The sequence below is a fragment of the Arvicanthis niloticus genome, chromosome 19 (assembly GCF_011762505.2).
Source record: "Arvicanthis niloticus isolate mArvNil1 chromosome 19, mArvNil1.pat.X, whole genome shotgun sequence".
NCBI lineage: Eukaryota > Metazoa > Chordata > Mammalia > Rodentia > Muridae > Arvicanthis > Arvicanthis niloticus.
The window spans coordinates 43996488-44009140 of record NC_047676.1 but is presented as its reverse complement, the minus strand read 5'-3'; the positions used below and the strand labels follow the sequence as shown (position 1 = coordinate 44009140).

Sequence of the window (12653 nt, the reverse complement as noted above, 5' to 3'; positions counted from 1 at the left end):
TGTCAGTAGCCCATGAGGTTGTTGTCTGGAGCATTATCAAGGCTTCATTGGCCATTCGTGACAGAGAGCTTTAGGATATTTGGAGCAAGGCCCTGCCATCATGAAAATTAAAATCAAAAAGATTAAAAACAGCTTAGCTATAAAACTGAAGCGGCAATAAAAATATCTCCTCATAAAGAAAAACCCAGGGCTAGGTGGAGTCACTGTTAGCTCTTCAAAAAATTATAATAAAAGCTTAGCATGAAGAGTCTAGAGACAGGTTGTCTTTAACTGCTGGCCCTAGGGTACCAGCTGTATGACATTGGCAATGCCACCTTTCCTAAGACTGACTTTATTCACTCATGAATGTGTATTGCATTTAGATCTCCTTAGGAGAGGTGCAAGCACTGAAGAAGACACACCACACCAACCACTTAGAACATAGGGGACTGAGTTCTCTCAGCATGGTGACTTGGGATCTTGTCTTCTTCATACTTTTAAGTTACAAAGGTAGAGAAGAATCTCACATAAATCAGATGGCCAGCAATGATTTTATAGTTTTGTTTAGAGACCCAAGTTTCTAAGTAAGTTGGCATTTTCAAAGGAGAAGATGATGTTCAGGGATAAGGTGGGCACGTGTAACTGTGGTCCAGAGTGGCGGAGGCCTTTAGAGGAGAAACAAGCAGCTGTCTTCAGCAGTGTAGAAACATGTCATGGAACCGGTGGCAGAGAGGTGGCTGGTCAGCAGGTCTCTCTGCCTGCCCCCTACCTTCCTGTTTGTATACTATACAAAGTGTGAATTTCAAGGACTCTACTTACAAGCCCTGGGTTAGCATCTTTGGTGAGGTGCCACAGACTTACCTTCTGTCTTGCGTGTGACTGCACCATTGGTTTAATGATGTCTTTGAGGTTCACTTTCTTAAGTGCTAGGGGTTTGTTGTTGTTTCATTTAAAACTAAGCTTTTACTACCTGGTCCCAGTGGTCCTGCAGCAGCACCAGAGTGGAGCAGCTGACTGCCCCCTCCATAGCCCCTAAGCAAGTATTTCCTTGCCTAAGGCAAGCTTAATCGGTGCCCTTGGACTCTGCATCACAAGCCATCCTTAGGAGGAATAGAGTGTATCCTCTATAGAACAGATCATCCTCCTCCTGGAAGCAGCAGCCCCTCAGCTTGCCCTGCCTCTCTCTTCAAGGGGAATATAAACCTATTGATATTTCTGTAAGGCCAGGGGAATCCTTATATCAATGCCCCTCATCTGCATATATGAGTATTCCTCTAAAAGGACCCTGGTAGATCAAGTCACATTATTTCTCTGAGTTAGATAATATCATGCCTTCCTTCCAGCATTAGTTTCTGAAATATGATTCAGCTGTAACTATACAATGTCTTGTGCTCAGATTCTGTGTCATTTTAAATTTCAGATGTCTATGTGTGCACCTATAGGCTTTCATAGACTAGTTAAAAGTAAAAATAAGACTTGGTCAGACATTCCCTTTAAACAGTATTGGGTTATTTCTAGACAAATATGAGTGAACAATATGTATGCACATCTATCCCTGAAAGTGTGCTCTCTTGTTTCTGGAGCTGAGAGCAGCAGATTAGATGTGTACTTTCTTATGTGTATAGTTCTCATAAGATCATAGAGTCTCCTTGGGGAATCTCATCCCAAGCCTCCCCCATCCTCTCTAGCTCCTTCAAAGCAACTGATAACTAGTACCAGATACTTGTGTTTTAAAAGAAGCCTCTGAATAAATAAATAAATAAATAAATAAACAAACATATATAGATATAGAGATATGAGAGCATTGATAAAGATCAAATACTCATGCCTTCAATTGTTATGTGACTTAAGGAAACACAATAAAGCACCTTAAACTGTTTTTAAAGATGGGCATGGAAAAATGGCTCAGTGGTTGATGGCTCGCTACTCTTGCAGAGGATGATGTGGGTTTGGTTTCCAGCACCAACATGGCAGTTCAAAGTCATCTGTTACTTTTCTCTCAGGGGGCTCAGATGCTCTCTTCTTCCCTACCCAGGCACCAGGCACACACGAGGTATATACACATATATGTAGGCAAAACACGTACACACATAATAAAAAATTAATCTTTAGAAAAGAAAGCCCTTCTGTATCTAGGTCTGCTGTTTTTAGGACTAGGAAGAAGCAGAATGTCTTTTTCTCATTATTTATACAGACGCTCAACGCAGCATGAGAAGTGCAGAATCTCTACCTTGGGCCTGTAGACAGGTGGACACGGTCTGGGAAGTGGGCAGGCAGGAAGGGCAGTCCACGGGCATAGAACATCGCCAGGAGCCTCAGAAGGAAAACAGTGGGGGCAAGTGGGGTGTTAATAAGAAGGGTGGGCACCATGAACAAACTGAATACTGTCCTGGCACTCTTGCATACAAACAACCTTGCACGCACAATCCATATAATGTATCAGGGCAAGTATTTCCACAGTGATCAGGAAATGGCACCTCACGCCCAGAATACGTTGTAGATGTTAGGAATAATGCCACAGTCTGCTGACCTGATAGATCCTGAAGAGATAATGTGGTCCATTTCTTTCACTTCAGGGAACTGACCGGAAGGACCACCTATCAGTCAAACTCTAATCCTCTCCTAAGGCTCCAGCATTCTTTTGACTCTTAGATGAGTTGACATATTTGCTCTCGGATAATACAGAAGTTCAGGGGCAACTGTGTCCTAAATGCAGAGCATCACAGAACTTGCGGATTTGTTTCCATTCATGTATGTTTGCCCAGACCAGCTCCTAACCCGTTATCCTCCTGTCTCCACCTCCGGAGTGCTAGCAGTGAGACACATTAATCAAACAGCCTTGGTGATCTGCTGCTGCTCTATCTTTCAGACTCGGAACTTGCCTTGATGTACAACGACTCCTCCGTCTTAGAGAACCACCATTTGGCTGTGGGATTTAAGTTGCTCCAGGAAGAAAACTGTGACATTTTCCAGAATCTGACCAAAAAGCAAAGACAATCTTTAAGGAAAATGGTCATTGACATTGTGAGTAACTAAAAAACAACAACAACAACAACAAAGCAGGGATTCAAGTTCTTAGAGATGACCTTTGCTTAGACCTGTAGGAACTGCCTCTGCTCGGTTCTCTCTAACAGGGTTCCTTTGTCATAGTCTGTCCCTAGCAGTTGGGATGTAAGACAAAGGGCCTCACGAGTCAGCTTATTTTCTGAGCTCCTCTCAGCCAGTAGCTGTACAGAAGGATGACTCAACAGATGTGGGGAATCCCCTGCAGCTCCACTGGAGTCTCCCTCCTTCCTACCCACTTAGAAACACCTTCAGCTTGACTCTCCTCTCTCTGTACATTATTCGGAGTAGTATGACAATGGGAAAATCTGTGGATATTACAAAACTATACTTAATTGAAAAAATTACATTCAATTATTAAATTACTGTTTGGGATATATATATATATACATATATATGTGTATATATATATACATGTATGTGTGTGTGTATTATATATATACACATATATATGTATATACACACACGCACACACACACACATATATATATATATACACACGCATGCGCACACACATACATATATGTATATACATACATACATACATACACATATATATATATATATATATATATATGCACACACATTGCCTAGTGTACCTATGGACTCAGAGGATGGTTTTGTGGGGTCAGTTCTTGCCCTTTATCATCTAGGTCCTAGGGGTGAAATCCAGGTCATAGGCTTGGTGACAAGCACCTTTATACATCCAGCTATCTTGTCAGTCCCCAAAGTACACTTCCAAGTTTTGTTGAAACATCATTTGTCCTTGATCAACAACAAAAGAAAACTAACCGGAGTCCTGCATACCTGAGCGCTGTTTGAGTGGCCTTGAATCAGTGGGTTATAGTGCAGCAAAGCCTCAGTAGCTCAGAACCAGAGCAGAGAATATGATGGTGGTTTGTTTCTGTGTTGTGCATGTTTTTCTGGGCTCCTTAAAAAATGTGGCATCAGTGAGAGAGTCCCCAAGAAGAAGTCATCTCCACACATTGTTACTTCATACTTCATAATCTCACTTCATAGTGACTCTCCATTTCTTCTCATACTCAAAATAATGTCTTTGTCCATTTGCAAATCCATCTTCCTTTTGGCTTTAGCTCACAGAACAATCTTTGCCCTGTCAGGTACTTGCGACGGACATGTCAAAGCACATGAATCTGCTGGCTGACCTGAAAACGATGGTTGAAACTAAGAAGGTGACAAGCTCTGGCGTCCTCCTCCTTGATAACTACTCCGACAGGATCCAGGTAAACCAGCATCTGAGTTTGTTCTTTATGCCCATGTTAGTGACTGAAGAAGACAATAACTATGTCTCCTTTGTCATACCTCATACATTCAGAAGCTACACATGGGAGTTTTCTCTTACTCTTCTTTGATTTTAATTGAAAATAGTGTTCACACAATATTTTCTGATCATGGCTTCTCCTCCCCCACCCCCATGCAGATTCTTCCCACCACCCCACCCACCCAACTGCATGTTCTTTTTTTTTTTTTTTTTTTTTTTTGTCTATTTAGAAAGCAAACAAACAAGAAAAAAAAAAAAAAAAGAAAAGAAAACACCAATCAGAAAAAGCAATATACATGCCTAGACATTTGCAATTAACCAAGTAAAATCGTATTGGCCTGTTCATTTGCCCATACAATAACAACAAAACCAAAAACTCAACATCCAAAAGCAGACCATTTGAGCAGCTAGGAACTTAATCTTTGGTGCACACTAACAGTGCCTCTCAAGACAGTTAGATGCAGAAGTGGCATAATTCAGAACTATTAATACAAGTGTGAAATGCAGAGGCACACCATGGTTGAGCTGTCTGAAATAAATCTGACACTACATGTATTTTTAAGTGTCACAGTCATCTATGTGAATTCCTAGTTTTGAACCAAAAAGAGCAGATGCCGAATAAAGAATGCTTCCATCCACCCCAGGTCCTTCAGAATATGGTGCACTGTGCAGACCTGAGCAACCCCACAAAGCCACTCCAGCTGTACCGCCAGTGGACGGACCGGATAATGGAGGAGTTCTTCCGCCAGGGGGACCGGGAACGTGAACGTGGCATGGAGATAAGTCCCATGTGTGACAAGCACAACGCCTCTGTGGAAAAATCACAGGTAATTCAGCAGCACAGAGAAAGGGCGGAGCCTCAGCTGAAGCACTTGCCTGCTCTGTCTTTATACCCTCACAGTACTGGTTTTTTAAATTACCTTGGATTTGACATGACAGACTTCACTTCTGTTGAAGAGTCAAAGGATTTTCTTACGATTTATAGTCATCCAGTCATGCGTATGGTACCGTAGTCTCTCACTGGGACTCTGTCCACCTAATGTGCTTCCATACATAGAATGCTTGGCTTATTTCAGTGTATCTGGATTCTCTATAGATGGGCTATTCTCACATAAGGTCCAGGACCTAGGCCCTACTGTATAAATAACTAGTTTCCTTTATATTGTAAGTGTGTCTTGAGGTAAGAGTTGTAACTTTGGCTAGCTAACAGCAATGCTTGCATGATCCCTTGGCTCAAACTGGCCAATTAACCAATCTCAGGTTAGTAATCTATGCAGGCTCTATGTGGAAGCATCATTTGGTTGAGCTTCTCCAAGTTTCTTAATCCCACTGGATTTCTTTTCTTTTATGACCAGGTGGGCTTCATAGACTATATTGTTCATCCACTCTGGGAGACATGGGCAGACCTCGTACATCCTGATGCCCAGGACATTTTGGACACTTTGGAGGACAATCGTGAGTGGTACCAGAGCACAATCCCCCAGAGCCCCTCCCCTGCACCTGATGACCAAGAGGAGGGCCGGCCGGGACAGACTGAAAAATTCCAGTTTGAACTAACCTTAGAGGAAGACGGCGAGTCAGACACTGAAAAGGACAGTGGAAGTCAAGTGGAGGAAGACACTAGCTGCAGTGACTCTAAGACTCTGTGCACCCAAGACTCGGAGTCCACTGAAATCCCCCTTGACGAGCAGGTTGAAGAGGGAGCTGGAGCAGAAGAGGAAAGCCAGCCCGAAACTTGTGTCGCAGATGATTGTTGTCCTGACACGTAACAGTATAAAGGCTGTCACACTTTTTCTTTCTTTCTTTTTTTTTTTTTAAGTAGAAAACAATTGTTTCCAAAGTGCATGTCACATGCTACAGCCATGGTCACACCTCACTGTCATCTGCCAGGACGTTTGTTGAACAAAACTGACCTTGAACTACTCAGTCTGGCGCTCAGGAATATTGTAACCAGTTCTTTCACCCCCATGTCATCGGAGAAGGGAGATGTCTTCACGAACACGATGCTGGCATGACGTCAGCCCGGTAGAGCTGACAAGGCAGATAAAAATCAACTCCAACTGTTTTCAAGGGAGCGTGGCTCATCCAGCTGCCCAGACGTAGATCGGATTGCAGGATTCCTTCCTGGTTTGTTTGCAGAAATTTTAAGAAGAAAAGCGGCATTTGATGATGCGTATCGTGAACTCACAGATGTAGCAATGAAAGCATCAGGAACAGGACACAGCTTGGATCTGTCCCCAGGAGGATGAGCCACAGAAATTGCATAATTTTCTAATTTCAAGTCTTCCTGAAACCTGACTGAACAGTGTGGTTCAGTGAGCCACACGCACCTCTACATTTTGTATGATATGTAAAACAGATTTTTTGTAGAGCTTACTTTTATTATTAAATGTATTGAGGTATTATATTTAAAAAAAACAAAACAAAACAAAAGTCTGTTCAGAACTTCATCTGCCGCTGGTTTTTTTTTTTTTTTCTAAGAAGTAACTTGCAAGTTTTCAGTACGGATCAGTACCACACTGGAGAAATCTCATTTATGAATTTTACTCGCACCTTAGAGTTCATAGCAATGAACTGATTTGTAGTGATTCATTGTTTTATATACCGATGACTTCCATACTCTTAAAGAAGAGAAACAAATTTGTGTTGCCAGAAACCCTTTTTGTAAGTGTCCATTGACTCCTCCTTTTTTTTCACTCCTCCACCGCCAGGAGAGTTGCTCTCCCACATCGCTTCCCTCACTGTGTGCAAAGTATTTATTCTGTAATACGTTCAGTGTGTCTTAAACCTCATAGGAGCTCAGTCATCAGCTGCTCTTGTCTGAAGTAAATGGGAGTTACATTAAATACTCAGTAACGAAATACTCAGTCAGCCTTTTCCAGGCATTTTCCTACCCACTGCCTTCTGATGACTTCCTTTTTTTTTTAATGTATCAGAGACATGCATTTACAAATGCTTGTTCGTGTAGTCACTCGTACATCTCACAATCATTTTATTGTTGCTCACAGCCAGTTACAGGAAGAAAAACACATTTTTTTCCCCATCATGCTGCTTGATTTAATGTCTGTGCCAGCCTCTGCCCATGTTGGGTTCTTACCAAGTATGTCATTATCATTCTGACTGAGAAAAAAGAAACAGGTTGTCAGGTTAGGGTGTAGTTGAATTCCATTACATGGTTCTGTCTTCGCTAGCGTTTCCTCTGAGGTTGCAGGGGAGAAGCATGCTGACTGTTACATGGGCAATTCTGAAGAATGTCAGCTGACTCTCAATGAATACCAGGACAGCTATTGTTTGAACTGCCATGGAAGTAAGACCTCCATGAGGAGCAGCCCTGGGAAGTGGTTCTAAGTGTTGCAGCCGCTCTCTCCTAATGGATAGCCCAGTCACATGTAGACATTGCTATTAATTCTTATTGCTCTGTCAGCTTGTCCCATAGGAAGGGCTGCTGCAGAAAGGCTAAAGGAGAGTTGCTGATGCCGCTGGCTCCAGGCGGGTCGTCATGCAATGGAATCTGAAACAGTGGATTGTGTGAGTCTGCCTCAGTAGAACATGAAGAGAGAATTCCAGACTGAGCTCCAGGAACTCTGTTGACTTTATAGATTAGTTCCCAGGGTTAACTTACTGATAACTACCAGCCTTATGCAGCCTGTGTCTAGCCTAGACCTTAGTTGTGAGGTTCTTGGTGTAAGGTTTGGAGCTCATGTTATTTTCCTTTTTGGCACCCAAATGAGGACTAAAGGGGAGCGTGTTATACGACCAAATGGGGAAGGGAAACATTTAAGAAAAGTCATAAGTCTGAAAAAAAAAAGACATGAATAAAACTTCTCAAGGAAGTTGGGGGCTGGTGACTGAGAAAGTAAATCATCAGCCAGAGAAGTCACCCAAGGTGCACTGAGACCTTGTTTCAATTGAATCCAAGTGATGCTGAGAGCCTTTGGTACAGACGTGTTTCTGATCTTGGACACAGGGCAAGATAAAAACCAAATAACTAATCATTGGAGTGGCCAGCCACCTTTCCTCGTAAAGAGTGCATGGCGCACAGTCAGCTGTTGTGTGACCAGAGATTTCACAAAACACTTGGGGCACCTGTTTCTCTCTTTATTTTATAGATCCCTGAGGGGGTCTGGAAGGAAAAGTAAAGGAAGAGTCTAGAGTTTATCCCGCTTTCCAAATCATTCTCACTTTCTTCCCTCCCTACGTGTGGCATTTCCCCCGACAGAGTGCCTGTAGTCTTCATAATAAAATAAGTAACTAAATAAATAAGCAATATTTCATAAACAGATCCATACTGCTAGCCTTTACAACTACAGTAATGGAGCTTTCGTTTTGTAGCGTGTTGGTTTTTCATGGCACTGTGCTGTCAAGGTATCCACTGGTGGACAATCAAGCTGTAGAGGACACATAATATCCAAGAGTTAGGGACTAATATACCATACCTACTCAACCATCTGCTAACCACCCCCACCCCATTACCGTGCCCCGCCCCTGCTCACTCTCTCGTCAAAGTGTGCTTCACAATACACGCTGCATTAACAAGAACATCTTTACACAAGTGGCTTTACATTTCCTAAAAGGCCATAAGAAAATGCAATATCTGGGTACTGTATGGGGGAAAACGAAGTCTAAGATTTGCATAAAACCAGTACATTTCAGCTTGCAAGTTACTGAACACAGTAACAGTGTTTCCATTACGGTCTTACCCACATCAGTTAAAAGTCACAAGTACACAGTGTAGATAGAACAAGATAAGGAGAGAAAAAAAAATAAACTTGAATGAAACAGATTTTACAGAAAGCTTTATGATAATTTTAATGCATTATTTATTTTTTGTGCCATGCATTTTTTTTCCTCACCAAATGACCTTACCTGTAATACAGTCTTGTTTGTCTGTTTACAACCGTGTATTTATTGCAATGTACATACTGTAATGTTAATTGTAAATTATCGGTTCTTATTAAAACATCATCCCACGCTGGGATGGTGTTGACATATTTGGAAACTCTTGGTGAGAGAATGAATGGTGTGTATACATACTCCTTGTACATTTTTCTTTTTCTTCTGTAATATAGTCTTGTCATCATAGAGCTTGTCTATGGAAAATTGAAGCAAAATATAAAATACATAAAGATATATAAATTTAAATAACATAGCTGCAGGTCTTTGGTCCCAGGGCTGTGCCTTAACTGTAACCAATACTTTCTTCTGTTTTGCTGCATTTTCAAAGTTAGGTGATAGCGAGGCTCGGGCTGGGCATTTTGGAGCCGTGCTCCTCACTGATTGGATTACAAATTATAGATCACTGCTGGAGAACCTTCTGACCCTTGTGAGATAAAAGCTCTTAAGTACTTGTTGCCATGGAGCAAGATGGCACTGATGGTGCGTGGTTACCAGCTGAGTACTGGGAGCTACTTCACCTGGACACACAGGATTGGTTTTCTTAACTCCCAAACCACATACTAAGGAAACAGTCTTCTCCAGTGACCGTAGAATGGCCTTCTGGCTTCTAGACCTCATGGAAAGATGCATTTGATTTGAAATGGGAGCCATAGATCACTGATCTCGTCAGTCCTGTGTTCACCAGCTTCCTGCCATGCAAAGACATTACACTGTTTTTAATACTGTCTTTTTCTCCAAGATTAACCAAATTTATATATGTATAATACATAGTCCATATGTATAATACATATGCATACATACATGTGTACAGATATGTACATGTGAGTCATCTACTTAAACACGGTTATATGATGATGCCAATTCATGTACAATAGAGAATTCATGTCTCTCTAAAATTGTGTGTCCACGTGGAATTGTTAAGCATAGCCTTGTACAGTGGCCAGTCCTGAAAGCCACGAGATCTTCCTTGTGGAAACGGTGGCCACCTCCCACTACAGCCAGCCCTTAGAATTTGTGACATAGAAAAAAGTTTTTTTTTTTTTCTAGGAAAAAAAAATGAGCCTCCTATTATTTCATTTTATTTTTGACACAAACTGTAGATTTTAGCAGCCCTGGCCCAAAGGAATTTGATTACTTTTGTTTTAAACAGTACAAATGGGACACTATACTCAGAAAATACATCCTTTACTGATTTCAGTTTTTTTTAATTGTTTTATTTCTTTGGGTATGTTTTCAGAGTGGTGAACTGTGTGTGAGCATTGCAGATGATGAATCTGTTCGTGGTTTCTTAGCCTCTCTTACAGCCCATGGGGATAGCACTGTACATCAATACCTTCATATAAAATTTTTATATGCCATGAAAATAAAAGCATGGGTTGATTCTGCCTACTTATGATTTTGTCTCTTACAAGTAGTGTGACTTTTAAGTGGTACTTTAGTCAGCACACATTTCTGACAGGAATGACCTTTTTTGACGTGACAGGCTAGCAATGTCATGTCATTTATAACCCGTGAAACTCTAGGATGTCAGTCCTATACAAAATTCCCTTAGTTCACTTGTATGACCTACAAGGTGGAACACACAGCTTTCTAAGTAGGTCCCAGAAGGGGCCTTCTGCATTTAAATAAATCTTCTGGCAAACTAGAAGCTATCATTTTAATGTTCAAAAATCACTTAGACACTGGTCTGCATATTTCAAGCTTCTGGGATTTTCAGTGAAGGAAAACCTAGGTCTGCTTCCCTGGGCCTTGTTCTCTGGGGAGTTAGAGGCATAGAGCAGCTCAATGTGTGTATACAGAATAGTGACAAGGAAGGCCGGTTTTACACATGTCCAGAATATAGGTAGGGTTTGTCTGAATATTTTTGTTCTTTGGTTGAGTAAGACCACAGAGGTAAAATCTATAGAGACAAATGCTGAGTGTAATTCAATTAGATATTTAATAACCTGAGAGAGCACTTAAAACTTGATAAACATATTATGGGTTGTTTGAGTTTTGAGGTTGCTGAACCTAAATAAAGTCAACATCACTTTGACTGCTAATTGAAAAAAAATTGCCAAGGTCTCATAAATTCTAAGACTAAAAATCCAACCATTCCTGATGATGAATGAAAAGTAAAGATAGCATAGGTCCGCTTCCCAGATAATCTTCAAACCTTAGGTCAAAATAAAGGCCATCAAATGCAACCATCTCGCCTCCACACAGTTCTTGCTAGGCACAGCAAAGAATAGGAGTTTCTACAGTCATGTGACATCTGGGGGCTGGTAAGATTGCTTGGTGGGTAAAGATACCTGCTGCCAAGCCTGGGGTAACTTGAGTCTGATCCCCAGGACTCACATGATTGAAGCAGAGAACTGATTCTTGATCGATCTCTGACCTCCATACATATGCATACCATGGCACATTTGCCCATGCAGATACATAACACAGAACAGAACTAGTCTAAAAACATGCACCTGGTGTATGCCTTTCTGGAAAGCTTTCCTTTAAGTTCCATTCAAGGCTTGAGATCACAGTATGAGATTCAAAAGAACCAATTTCCTTTTTCTCTACCTGTGTCTCATACTGAGAGGTGAATTCAATAGGTTGAACCTATCCACTTACACATTTCCCCAGCCCCTAGCACTGCACCCACAGGAACAGAATTTTACAGCCAGTTACCACAAGCACATCTTCCCATTTCTAGAAAGCACCAGGCACTTAAGCCTTCCTCAGTGGGATTGTCCCTGCACCTTCTCTGCTGACACTAGCCGTCTTTTCCCATAGCACTTCCCACATGTCCATGCCCAATCAGTACAGTGGGTATGAACCTGAGTTCATGAATGTGGGTATGCAGGAAGCACTACTTTTCTTACCTTTAAGTCAGTTCATTCATATCTTATCAAACTGATGGAAATTTCCATCTCCATTGTTACTGGCACATCCCTTCCCCCCCCCCCCACACACACACATAACAAAAAGTCTCAGATTTCCAGGCTAACTGGGGTACCAGACTAGGTAATCATCTTTTACCACCATGGTTCTACTAATGGTTCCTGAACTCTGATTTCTTGTCTTTTATATGGCATTTCAAAAATCCATGCTGATTCTTGGAGTACTAGTTTGAGGTTCTCCTTCCATAGGACTCCAGAGTCCCATATGCCTAAGATGAGCCTGCCCTCAGTGGTACAGATGGATCTAAGTATGGGACAAGGGGGCAGGGCACTTCTGGTTTCCAGTTCTTATGTCTCGAGACAGAATTGTCCCAGGGACACATAGCAAGGTAATGAAATTGAAATGGTGTGGTAAGAGCGAGCAAGACACTCCGAAGAGGGTGAGGGCTAGTGAATGGGGAAAAGCATTTGCTTAAAAAGCATTGGGCTATGGACTCATGAGCCTTCTTATGTCATTTTCATAGTGTGTGTCTTCTCTTATATTTGTGTATTACAGGCTT

The 12653-nt window shown here is 41.6% G+C and overlaps 1 protein-coding gene across 1 annotated transcript in view; it reads left to right on the top strand.

Moving 5' to 3' along the window:
* Positions 1–10613, top strand: part of LOC117723877 (3',5'-cyclic-AMP phosphodiesterase 4D) — a 644601-nt gene extending 633988 nt beyond the window's left edge. The window contains 4 exon segments of the mRNA XM_076916219.1: positions 2849–3003; positions 4164–4286; positions 4969–5151; positions 5680–10613. Of these exon segments, the coding sequence (XP_076772334.1) occupies positions 2849–3003; positions 4164–4286; positions 4969–5151; positions 5680–6093 (875 nt within the window). The 3' untranslated portion in view covers positions 6094–10613.
* Positions 10614–12653: the final 2040 nt, after the last annotated feature.